Below are 12,283 nucleotides of genomic sequence, written 5' to 3'. Positions count from 1 at the left end.
GAGCACTTATCCAATTATCACATAGTATACAGATTAAGTGCTTCAACTCTGGCATATTAACCCCAAACAGTCTTCACTTTACTATTCAGGACAGCTCAAGATGGAATGACCAGACTCACCAGCTGCATATTCTTGATAAGACTAGATTGCAGCCCCATCAACTCTTTCTTTTTCTCTAAGTTCATTTTGATAAAATCTGGTACTCGGCTTGTTTCCCTGTGGACAATCTTCTGAGGTCTAACAATCTTCTGAGGTCTGCTCCTCTTTCTCTTTCGTTCCGCTATGGCCTTTATGCTTGGGATGTAGGTTGCATCTGAAAATTCAATTCTTTTGATTGATTCCAATTATTTCTTCACAAAATCAGAAAGCACAATGGGGGAACATGCAAATGAATATGGTGTTTATATCACAACAGCAACACCTGTGCAAATAATAATAATAATGACTACAAACATTTTTGCTGATTCCACATTGCAACTGTACTCCCACAAAATACTGAAATGTTAATTAACCCTTTCAATGCCAATTTTATGCTCAGTGACAACTATTTGCCAAGGGATGTTTTGGTCATGGTTAGTAATATTGTTTTTAAAAAATCTAGCATGCAAGCTACTAAAAAAAGAAAAGAAAAAAGAAAAAAAAGGTATATATAACCTATACCTTTCTGAAAGGAAAATGAACAGACTATCCAATTATAACAATTTCATAATTATGAATCTAATTAATTTTGCAGTTGGAAAATTTCTACCATGATGGGCATGGAAATTTCCTTCCTGGGGTGCTTTTTTGCACACTGGAAGAGGGGATGGAAATTTCCATACTGGAAAACTGAAGAAGTTAAAGCTAACAAAAGCAATCAACAGATCTGTGTTGGAATGAAATAACCACAAACAATCCCCCGAAAAGTTGCTTACACAGCTGTTTTTTAATAAAAATGAGTTGTTATTTGACGAGGAAGAATTTGGATGTCTCAGCTCAAGTCAATGTATCAAAAACATTGCTTAGTCCACGCAGCTCTTACTTCAGAAAGAAAGCAAAATTGATTTTAAAGGGGCATCAAAAAAGACACACATATATTTGCACAAGTCAAAATACCAAATGAATAAATGAAAACAAAAGAGACAAATCACTTACCTCTGTCACTGTCATCCTCAATATCAGTCCCACCCTCACAGTCAGTGGGGGCATCGAATGCCTCCTCCATTTCCATATCTGACTGTGGATCCTCAGAGAATGGTTCTCCTCCAGAAACCTCTGCTGCCTCTTTCTCCTCATCCTGTCTTGGTCCACCATGTCTCCTGAGTTTGCTTGTGCCACCTGAGTCTCCAGGTTCTCTCTGCCGTTGTTCCACTTTTGGTTCCTCAGTTAGGGTGTTGGTCTGTGTGGATTCTACGACATTCAAGGGTTCAGGGAGGGTGAGAGGGATGGAAGGGTTGTCAGAGTATATCCCATAAGCAGCGGTGACCATCTCCACCGTCTGTTTCTCCTGGTCTTCTGTCAGCTGGACTTCTGTGTGTCCTGAGCTGGTCACGCTGTACAGCTGGCTCAGCTTGTCCGGCACTGGAGCTTCCCTGCAACATGCCTCTCCGTCTGATTTCTGATGTATACACACCATCTGCATTTATATATGGAACTTCTGAACAGATCTGTCTACGTATGGACTTGGAAAATGATAATCTCAGATGATGCAGTCCATGCAGTATCCCATCCCCTTCACAAAAGGATTTCATGTTGTTTCTAAACAGTCAACAAGCTTTAGTATTCTCACATCAACAGTTACATCAAAAACTGTTCACTGCCAACTATAAAACTTGCAAAAACAAGCAGAGTTAATATGAAACAAATATAAACAAGTATAAACAACTCTTTCAAAACATAACAATAACTGTATATGACATGCCACTGTCTTTTACCCTTTTCTGTCCAGTTCTCTAAAACCTTTTCAATGCACAAAATTTATACAGTTACATTTTACAAAAGAAACACACAGCTTCACCATTCCACTAATAATGATGACACTCAATACCAACAAAGGATGAAGAAACCAAATTGGAACAGATTCAGCAATTGTCCACAACTGCACTAAGTCTTTATTTCTTACAAACAAGACAGGCGTGCAGACCTTCCATTTACGCAGCCTGTGAACCTATACTTTGCCTAAATGCCACCAGCTAACACTGATGATGATACAGCAGCTGGTACTAACATACCTAACGTTTATTCTTTATTCTCACAGTCACACCATTTAACCCTTATATCTCCAGCTACGTTCAAGCTGCTAACAGCTGCTAGCCAGCTAAGTGCACAGTATAGCTGAAACCCAGCTGTGCAGCACAGCAGCCAGTGTGAATGTAGGGTAACTCGTTTTTTCGCTGCCATGTGGCACAAACTCTTCTTCACTGTCAGCAGCAAAATTATTTTCTGCCAACTGATTTTCAATTAGACTTGCAGCTTGCTGTCCCTTACAGCATGGTCTAAAGCGAGACTGCTGGTTACAATCTGAACTAGGTGAATAATCCCCATCGTTCAAACTGAGTTTTAAAAAATCGTTCCAAACCACACGAGAGTTAGTTCAACAATGAGAAGTATGTTTCCGGTACATGTGTCAGGAAGTGCTGGCTACGTTTGGTGTTATTTATTGAAGAGCAGCACAAGTTTGTTAACTCTAATGCTCAAGTCGCCAACCGGCACCAACAGCATTCTCCCTACAAGTTGCTGTGCAGCAACTGTGATGTTCTCGCAGCAAATCGCTGAGTTGTGACTAAAACAACCAATGGGTTAAAAACTGCTGTCATCTTGCAGGTTACTCTCACCTGCCATGCACCAGGTAGTAAGGAGAGTAGACGGCCTCAGTGGGGAGGGCAATCCGCAATGGGACCATAAATGCTTCCAGACAGTGGAACCAGAAGTCAGGGTACAAGCTAATGAAACGACCCAGGCTTTTCTCTACATGACTCCACCTGTCATCTGAAAATGACATTAAACTTGATTTTTTTTTCCTCAAAATAGACAGAAAGGTTAACTCTAAAATCTGTTCAGTTCCATACCTGAACACACACACACACAAACACACACACACTTAGTTCTTAACAGAATTCAATGTAAGAAGTTTTGTCATCTTTTAGAGCTTTTGTTTTTGTTTCCAACACACGAGACAGACAAGAAGCAAACAATAACATAAGACTAATAATTACAGGGCTATATTTACACAGGTCATTCAAAAATTCAAAATATAACATACCCAAAGGACTGACAAAGGGGCACTGAAATGTTGGGGAAATCCCAGCTTGCAGTAAATCATGCATGTTGAGAAAAACATCCTTGTGTTTTGTAACTTCATTTTGTAGCAGCAACACTTTTTCCATAGCCCCGTACCTGTCAAAGCAAAAAACAATAAGGATTAAGTTCTGTAATATTGATAGAGACAGTGCAAATGATGCTGAATATAACAAAGGTAACTATAACACTGATAGCAACAATGACGATGAGGATAACAAAGATAATGATAAGTTTCATTTTCAAAAAATAATATCAAATTGATCAAAGACCATAAAGGCCACCACCATGTTTAAAGAAGATAGTGGTCAAACTATTCACCTGCAGAAGAGGTTAAGAAGAAAGTTGGTCAGAGTAGCTGTAGACAGAACTTCCATGGTCATGGCCTCTGGAAACTGCGAATAGGAGTCCAGAGCAACTGCCACATAGATCTGCTTTTTTCCTGCTTGGTATGGACCAAAGATCTGTATCTCCACCTAAAGACAAAACATCCCATTAAATTCTATGGGTATAATATCTTCTCAAGGTTTCTCAACAGATCAGATTTCTTTTTTCTTTTTTTTTTAAAGCGCTTATGTGCATGCACACATATATACAAGCACTTTTATCATTTGTGAAAAAGCTATCTCATGATTCTGTAAGTCAAGACCATTAAATGTGATCAAATTAAAGACAGTCAATATAAACTTTACCAAGTGATTGATTAGATTATGATGATTTTAAGCCAAATATGTATTCGAGTGCATGTGTCTCAAATAATCATTATTTGTGTCCATTAATCTTGGGTTTCATGACAATAAAGTCAAGTCAAAGTCAAGTCACATGCACACATAAAATTGCTCACACACACTTGCATACATAGGAGAGGAAGCAAAAGAAGGCAGCAGTAAATAACAGCCGTACAAGAGCAGCAAAGGCCAAGGCACAAGAAAACTTCACAGAAGCCAACAGAGAGGTGAAGAGGAGCGCGAGAGCAGACAAGCGCAAGTATAGTATACCAACAGCCTGGCAGAGGAGGCCGAGGAAGCAGCAGCCAGAAATGACATGAAGACGCTCTATGACACCAGCAAGAAACTGTCAGGGAAGTACATCTGGCCTGAGCAACCAGTGAAAGACAAGGAAGGAAACACAGTTCAGGGAACTGAATGAGAACTGATCAGATGGGCAGAGCACTTTGAAGAGCTGCTGAACAGACCCGTCCCTCCAAATCCCCCAGAAATCAACCCAGCTGACAGAGACCTGGACATCAACTGTGGGAACCCAACGAGGGAGGAGATCAGGAAAGCCATCAAACTACTGAGGAACGGCAAAGCAGCAGGACCAGATGACATCCCTGCAGAAGCACTCAAGGCAAATCTGGAGACCACAGTAGAGATGCTGTACCCTCTCTTAGAGAAGATTTGGGAAGAAGTACCAGCAGACTGGAAAGAGGGCTACCTCATCAAGCTACCCAAGAAAGGAGACGTCAGCAACTGTGCCAACTACAGAGGAATAACGCTTCTGTCAGTGCCAGGAAAGGTCTTCAACAGGATCCTGCTTGAGAGAATGAAAGGTGCAGTTGACCCCCTTCTCTGGGACCAGCAGGCTGGCTTCCACCAGAAGTGAGAACAGATCATGCATTGACCAGATCGCCACCTTGTGCATCATCGTCAAGCAGTCCTTAGAGTGGAACTCATCGCTGTATATCAACTTTGTCGATTACGAGAAGGCCTTCGACAGCATAGACCGCAAAACCCTCTGGAAGCTGCTACGTCACTATGGAGTGCCAATCAAGCTGGTCAACCTGATCAAGATCTCTTATGAGGGAATGAGGTGCCCAGTGGTCCATGGAGGACAGCTCACAGACAGCTTCGAGGTGAAGACTGGAGTCAGGCAAGGCTGTCTCCTGTCACCTTTCCTCTTCCTCCTGGCAATCGACTGGACCATGAAAACATCAAAAGCGGTCAGAAGAAACAGAATCCAGTGGACACTGCTTGACCAGCTAGATGACCTGGACTTTGTGGATGACCTGGCCCTGCTTTCTCACAGTCACCAGCAAATGCAGGACAAAACAACAGAGCTGGCAGCCACCTCATCACAAGTCGGCCTCAACATCCACAAGGGCAAGACCAAGATCCTCAAGATCAACACAGCAAGAGAGGACCCAGTCACAGTGCACGGGAGCAAGCTGGAAGAGGTAGAGGCCTTCATGTACTAGGCAACATCATCGACAAGCAGGGTGGCGCAGACACAGACGTCAGAGCAAGAATCGGCAAAGCGAGGGCAGCAAATTTGCAACTGAAGAACATCTGGAACTCCAAGGTGTTGTCGATTAGCACGAAGATCAGGCTGTTCAACTCCAATGTCAAGTCAGTCCTGTATGGAGCAAAGACATGGAGGACAACAAAGACCACCATCAAGAAAGTGCAGACCTTCACCAACAGCTGCCTGAGAAGGATCCTCCAGATACGCTGGCCCGACACTATCAGCAACGCAGACCTGTGGCAGCATACCAACCAGCTGCCAGCTGAAGACGAGATTTGGCGCAGAAGATGGAGATGGATCGGGCACACCCTGAGGAAGCCAGATAGTAACATCACCAGGCAGGCACTGAAATGGAATCCCCTGGGCAAACGGAAGAGAGGAAGGCCAAGAAACACCTGGTGACATGACCTCGAGGCAGACACCAAGAAGGTGGGGCACACCTGGAGACAATTAGAAAGGGCAGCCCAGTACAGAGGACTCTGGCGGACTGTTGTGAGCAGCCTATGCTCCAGACGGAGTGATGGGCATAACCAACTAACTACACTTGCATACATGTACACACATGCGCACAATTCCACATTCCCTTCCAAATATTTCTTGTCATCTGCTCAAGGATTTGTTTTGTTTATCTTTGGGGTTTTTTGTCAGGCTTTATCACCATTCCATGTACACCACATAAAACATTCAATATATTTGATGAACATTTGATCTATTTGCTGAGTGATTATGATAATATAAATCTATAACCAAGCATAAATGACGACTTCCACGAGCTTCTACAGAAACCAAACTTTTCTTTTAAAGAATGAATCATTATATTCAACATTTCAGAGGGGATAAAATACCACTCTTCCATTCTTTATGACGTTTGTCACCAGATATCAAAACCAAAATGCCACTGACAGCATTGAAAAAAGGCCACAATAATCAATTTCCTCATCACAATTTTATCTTCACATATTTGCCATGATATAATAGCAACAAACACAATCTAAATACCTTCTGCCAAAAATGGCTGCAAACTTCTCTGGAGAAAGTAAAGACGTCAAGTGGCCACACTGATGACTCTTGCTTCACTGACTGAGACTCCGCTCCATCAGCTTCACTCAGTTTGTTACTGTCTTCATTCACATCACCTCCATCATCATCATCATCATGATCATCATCTCCATTATCATACTCCATCTCCTCATTCCAAGCACCTGCAGTTTCAGAGTCTTTGGCAGCTGCTGCTGTGTTGTTTGTCACATGGTTGGAACTGAGGGTGGGTGTGGGATCAACAGGACCAGCAGGAATGGGAAGAGAGCGAAAAGGGTTCTTGTTGCGAGAAGAGCAGGTCAGACAGTTGGAGACGGTTTTACGCACACCATAGGTAATCCCCAGCCAGTAGTAGTTGCTGGATGCTCGCTCTGTTGTTTTTTCCACTCCATAGTGTGAACCTGTGTGGATCAGTCGATAAAGTTTTGTTTGAAATGAGGCAGAAAAGAAAGACATACTGATTTCACAAATGTGCATTTGGATGCATGTGACAGTTTGTTTCTGAAAGAGTGTAGGGACACGTGCACATGTGTGTGTGTATGAGTGAGAAAGAGACAGAGAAAAAGAGGCAACCCACATAAATGTGCCTTTTAGAAGTTGCTGTATATTGAGATCAAGGCATAGAATTAAGTGTTTTTCTAATGTGTGTGGGAGGGGTGGGGGGGGATACAGGGGTGGGGGAGGGGGGGGGCATGTGTGAATGCATGCATCTATGAGTGACTCAGAGGTGTAAGAAGCATATGATACTGAGTCAGAAAGTGCATGCATTTGTGTGTGGGTGTGGGGGGGGGGGGGCTTGGGGGGTGGAGGGGAGAGAGTGTAAGTCATGCTTTCAGTGCATCACCTTGTGAGAGATTTTGTTTAGCACATCTGTTTCTGCTTTCAAAACACCAGTATGTTTCACCAACAATACCAACCCTAACATGACTCCTTACCATCTTCCCCTATGTGACATCTGTTCAGGACCTCTTGCCGTTCTTCTCGTGAGAACACCACTTTCCTGAGAACCTGTGTGTGATCTGGCTCATCCTCAGGGTCCTCTGCCCCATCCACTTCAGCATCATTTAAATTTCTCATCTGTCTTGACCGTCCCCCCGTGAAATACATGTCATCTTTGATCATAACAAAGGACTTGGCCCGTCGAAGTAAAGCCCGCCTGTCATTTCTGTTGTAGCCCTCAGGGACAATGTTGGTCTGAAGGTATTGCTTAACCACATCCAGAGAGCAGCAGGCTCCTCTTTCTCTGTCTTCTCTTCGAACTGATTTTCTCTGTTCCTTGTTTGATTTCTTGTTTTCTGTTGCTGCAGCCTGGTAAAAGAAAGAGAGAGCATGAAAACATAATGATAAATGAATGTATCTGATTAAGATGGTCTGCGAAATATCAATAGCAGTCATTATTCTGATCCAAAAGATTACATAAAATTCAAAAGATTTTATTGACCAGTTCTAAGTTCACTTCCTGCATGCCAAGTTCATACATTGTTAGTTGTGAGCTGCAGCTTTTTACTGGCAGAATAACCCCACATACTAGGGACATAGAAACATATGCTTTATTATCACTTGAAAGTCCAACTCCTCTGATCTTCATGATTTGGATTACATTTTCAAGGTTTTACCAAAAGATTTGCCAAGGTGGTCACTTTTAAGTCTTTGAATTCACAAACACAAAACACCTTTGATGTTCAACCCTCACAGAATCTACCGAAACATAACACAGATGTTTGCTGGTAGTGTGGTATCTCCACTAGTAAACTTAACAAAATAACACTTAAAATGAGAAGTTCAATTACAGCACCTGAAGGCGACCTAACAGAAACATTATAGAAAGAATGTAAATAATCTTCATTACTTCTTTTCCGCCAGGAAAATCCTCTTCTGACACTTCTTCCTTCACTGTGTGTGTTTTTGTTAGACTGATGTCACCCAGTCCTTTATCTTCATCCTTATCACTGCCATCTGTTTCATCATCCTCTTCCTTCTTGTTAGCAACTTTAGTTTTTCTGCCAACTGTTCTTTTGCTGGGTTTGGGAGTAGTGGTGCAATTCGCAGCAGTGTGACTGGTGAGGCTGCTCCGACCAGGAGTTCTACTGCGAGAGCCACACTTCGGGCAGTTGAGGACCATCTGACGCACCCAGTAGGTGATTCCTACCCAGTAGTACTCGTTGGACACTTGTTCTTTTGTCTTTTCTGTTCCTTGATGGGAACCTGTAGGGACACATCAGATTAAAAGAATTTCTTTTCTTCAATATCTGTCAATCTATCTATCTATCTATGTTCCTCAACATATGCACAGTATGTGTGTGTGTGTGTGTGTGTGTGTGTGTGTGAGTGTGCGCGTGCACGTGCATGTGTGCGTGTGTGTATTTATGTACAGATTTTGAATAAGACAGAATTGTGCATGTGTGTGCATGCAAATGGGCAAATGAGTATTGCACATGCATAGGATACATTTTTTTTTTAAACAACTGAATTATGCACTTGCCACTGACACTTTTTTAAACACAGATTAACAAAATAATCAAGTAGTAGTTAGCAGCCACATCAGTCTTCCCTAATAAAACACTTGATTTTAAGGCACTTTTCATTTTGATTTATTGAAGTCTCAGGAGCAGTGCAAGGAATACTATCATAAGCGGCTTTTCAAAAACCTTATAGTAGTAGCTGCCCATGGATTGCAGATGCTGATCTGAGAGAAATAAGTATGGCTGTGAACTATGGGGGATAACCACTGTGGGAGTACGGCCACTGAAGTGGCTCAGAAGATGGGGCTGCAAAAACCAACAAAAAAAAACAAACAAACAAAAAAACACATACATGAAAGCAATTAAACAAACAAAACCTAGTGTGTTTACCAAACATGTACAACTGATTTGCAAAGAACGGTGAATAAAATTCATGGCATCATTATAATGAACATCTATTATGACCCTTACCATCATCAGCAATGTGGGCTCTCTTGAGAATGTCTTCTTTTTCCTCCTCTGAAAATATCACTTTCCTGAGAATTGGTGTCTGCTCTGTCTCTGTCTCTGAGTTCTCCGTTCCTGACTCAACATTGCTTGAACCCTTTTTTTGTTTGACCCGTCCTCCAGTGAAGTACAGTTCATCTTTGATCAGAATAAATGACTTTGCACGCCGTTGTAGTACCCTTCTGTCATTTTTGTTGTAGCCATCTGGAAATATGTTGTTGAGAAGGAAATCTCTGACTGTCTCTAAGGTGGAACAGGAGCCCCGCTCTCTTCTGTTTGAAGAGCATTTTCTTGCCGGCCTGGTTGCTTTCTTTTGCACTCTTGTTGGCGACTTGCGAGTCTGCAGAGTAAAGAACAAGAGACAAGCAATGGGTTTGATTTATTTTAACAATGGTTAAATAGTATATAACTAAAATAGAATAATCAATTAAGAACAATTATGTGTAAACACAGTAAAGAATGAGTAAAAAGCAACTGGTTTCGTTTTAGAAAGACTTAATATTAGCCAAGACAGCAAAACAGAATAATCAATTAAGGACACTTCAGTGTAAATAATGCTGATGTATTTATCAAAGTCAACACCAGTAATCTAAAAGTCCATTTTATCAATTCTGCAAAAGATCCAATGAAATACATGTTTTACTTATGTAGTATATGTGTGTGTGTGTGTGTATGTGTGTGTGTGTGCGCGCGCACATGTGTGTATTTCCATATGCATGTGTGTGTGAGTGTGTCTCATGTGTATGTGCACATGTGTGTATTTCCATATGCATGTCTGTATCAGGGGATGACTTATGCAATCATTTCCATCCTTCTTTTTGTTTATTATGACTGCAACTTTTTGCATGGAAATGATGATGAACAGGATGTACAGCAAAAAATATTCAGTCAAATGTTTTGCCTTTTTTAAATGGGCGCATTTCTTGGTTTGGGCCATTTCTATTTAACAAAAACAAAGTTGAAAGCTAAACAAAAATCACACTTTTTTATGCTACTGGTACACAGTATTTTTTTTCAATCATGTGTGCATATATATGTGATGTGAACAATTCAGAAGTGGAAAACATATGCTACAGAATGTGTTCATTATTTTTCTCTGTAAATACTCAACAAGAACACAAAAATTCATCCTTTTTTGTAAAACAGCATTAGGGCAAAAGTCAACATCAGAACAATGGCAAAATGCTGAAATGAAACTACCTCCTGTTCGTAATAGTTACTGGATTCTTTGATGCCAGTAAAGTCATCTGCCTCCTCTGCCACTGATTCTTGCTTCACAGACTGTGACTCAGTCCAGCCAACTGATTCTTCGGTCTTTTCCTTCTCATCAACCCCATCAGTTTCATCTCCATCCTCACTGTCTTTATTCTTCTTCAATTTAACTGAAGCTTTACAACTTTTGGCCTTTGAGGAGCTTGTGGTTGCAACATCATCATGTCCAGAAGATGAGGTGTTGGCTGTGCCAGGCTGATCGCTTTCAGACGTGCGAACACGACCAGGATTCTTAATACGGGAATTACATTTTGGACAGGCAAGAATGAAACTGCGAACACCATAAGTGATTCCCAACCAGTAGTACTGGTTGGCTACTTGTTCTGTGGTCTTTTCTGTTCCATAATGAGAACCTGTAGAGAGAAAAAACACACTTTACTGAGGAGTTTCAGGTGGCTCTCACAAAATCTGACTGTACATGTTCAGCAAACTCTGGTTTCATGAAATGTGAACCAGTATGCACTGTCTTGATAAAGGTCACTTAACAGAAAGCCAAATACCAAAGCATGTTTTATTTGATTAAAAATAACTTCTCCCGGTTTGAATTTTTTTTTAAATGAGACTGTGTGAACAGTTACAAAAGCATGCACTGTCTTATTTTGAAAATGGGTGTATGGCACATTTTGCTGGGTTAAATAGATGGATGAGGTACTATATATTATAAATTATTAATAAAGCAAGGGGCTAGTTGGGTTTCCTAGACTGGGGTGGATCTGTTAGGTAAGGCTGCATTCAAACCAAGATTGAGTTGGGTTTGGTTGGGGGGTGCTGCAGCTGATTTCAGAATGGGTTGGATATTTCTATTTTACAGTCTTGTTTTGTTAGTTATAATATGTACTCCACTGCTTGTTGTTTATAAAATCATAAACAGGACTACTGGTAACAATATCAGCATCTGATTTTGTTTTTAATTTACCATAATAATACCAAATTAGCACATATATTTCATCTGAATTATAAAGTATTCAAGCTTAATTCATGGCACCTGGCTTTCAAATACTCAAACAATAGAGAACTTTATATGCTGTGGTCAGACCACACATTCCAACTAAGGAAAATTTATGGGCAGTGGGAACAGTGAGAAAAAAAACAAAAAAAACCAAACTTCCCATGCATGTATGTGTGCATAAAATGCATATGTGTGTGTGCATGCATGTTTGTAAGTGTACTTTTAAAAATACTTAAATTTGCATATGTGTATATACATGCATAGGTGTATGCAGTCTTAAGCATACATAGTATGGGTGAAGTCCTATTTTAACATCCTAAATTACTGGAGCTATATGCACGGTATATTTCATGTACATTGCAATGCAGGCATTAATTAAGGAGTATTATCATCATAAATCATTTGACCCTGTATATGCAGTGTGTGTTTAAATAAACACAAGAAAATTTATATTGTTTGCATGCCTTTGTGCATGGTCAATAAATCATTAAATGTGTGTGTGTTACTGTGTGTGTGTGTGTGCATATGTATAAAA

At 40.8% G+C, this 12,283-nt stretch overlaps 1 protein-coding gene across 1 annotated transcript in view; it reads right to left on the bottom strand.

The window, feature by feature from the left end:
* Positions 1 to 12,283, bottom strand: part of LOC143290611 (uncharacterized) — an 80,366-nt gene that overhangs the window by 36,351 nt on the left and 31,732 nt on the right. The window contains exons 22-31 of the mRNA XM_076600214.1: positions 10,728 to 11,152; positions 9,492 to 9,867; positions 8,408 to 8,763; positions 7,494 to 7,866; positions 6,520 to 6,959; positions 3,598 to 3,752; positions 3,242 to 3,375; positions 2,814 to 2,967; positions 1,135 to 1,571; positions 120 to 313 (exon numbers count right to left, since the gene is read on the bottom strand). Of these exons, the coding sequence (XP_076456329.1) occupies positions 120 to 313; positions 1,135 to 1,571; positions 2,814 to 2,967; positions 3,242 to 3,375; positions 3,598 to 3,752; positions 6,520 to 6,959; positions 7,494 to 7,866; positions 8,408 to 8,763; positions 9,492 to 9,867; positions 10,728 to 11,152 (3,044 nt within the window). The remainder of the gene's footprint in view (positions 1 to 119; positions 314 to 1,134; positions 1,572 to 2,813; positions 2,968 to 3,241; positions 3,376 to 3,597; positions 3,753 to 6,519; positions 6,960 to 7,493; positions 7,867 to 8,407; positions 8,764 to 9,491; positions 9,868 to 10,727; positions 11,153 to 12,283) is intronic.

This window comes from Babylonia areolata, chromosome 1 (genome assembly GCF_041734735.1).
Source record: "Babylonia areolata isolate BAREFJ2019XMU chromosome 1, ASM4173473v1, whole genome shotgun sequence".
NCBI classification, from domain to species: Eukaryota; Metazoa; Mollusca; class Gastropoda; order Neogastropoda; family Buccinidae; genus Babylonia; species Babylonia areolata.
Note: the sequence above shows the minus strand (reverse complement) of the source record. Positions and strands in the feature narration are given on the sequence as shown.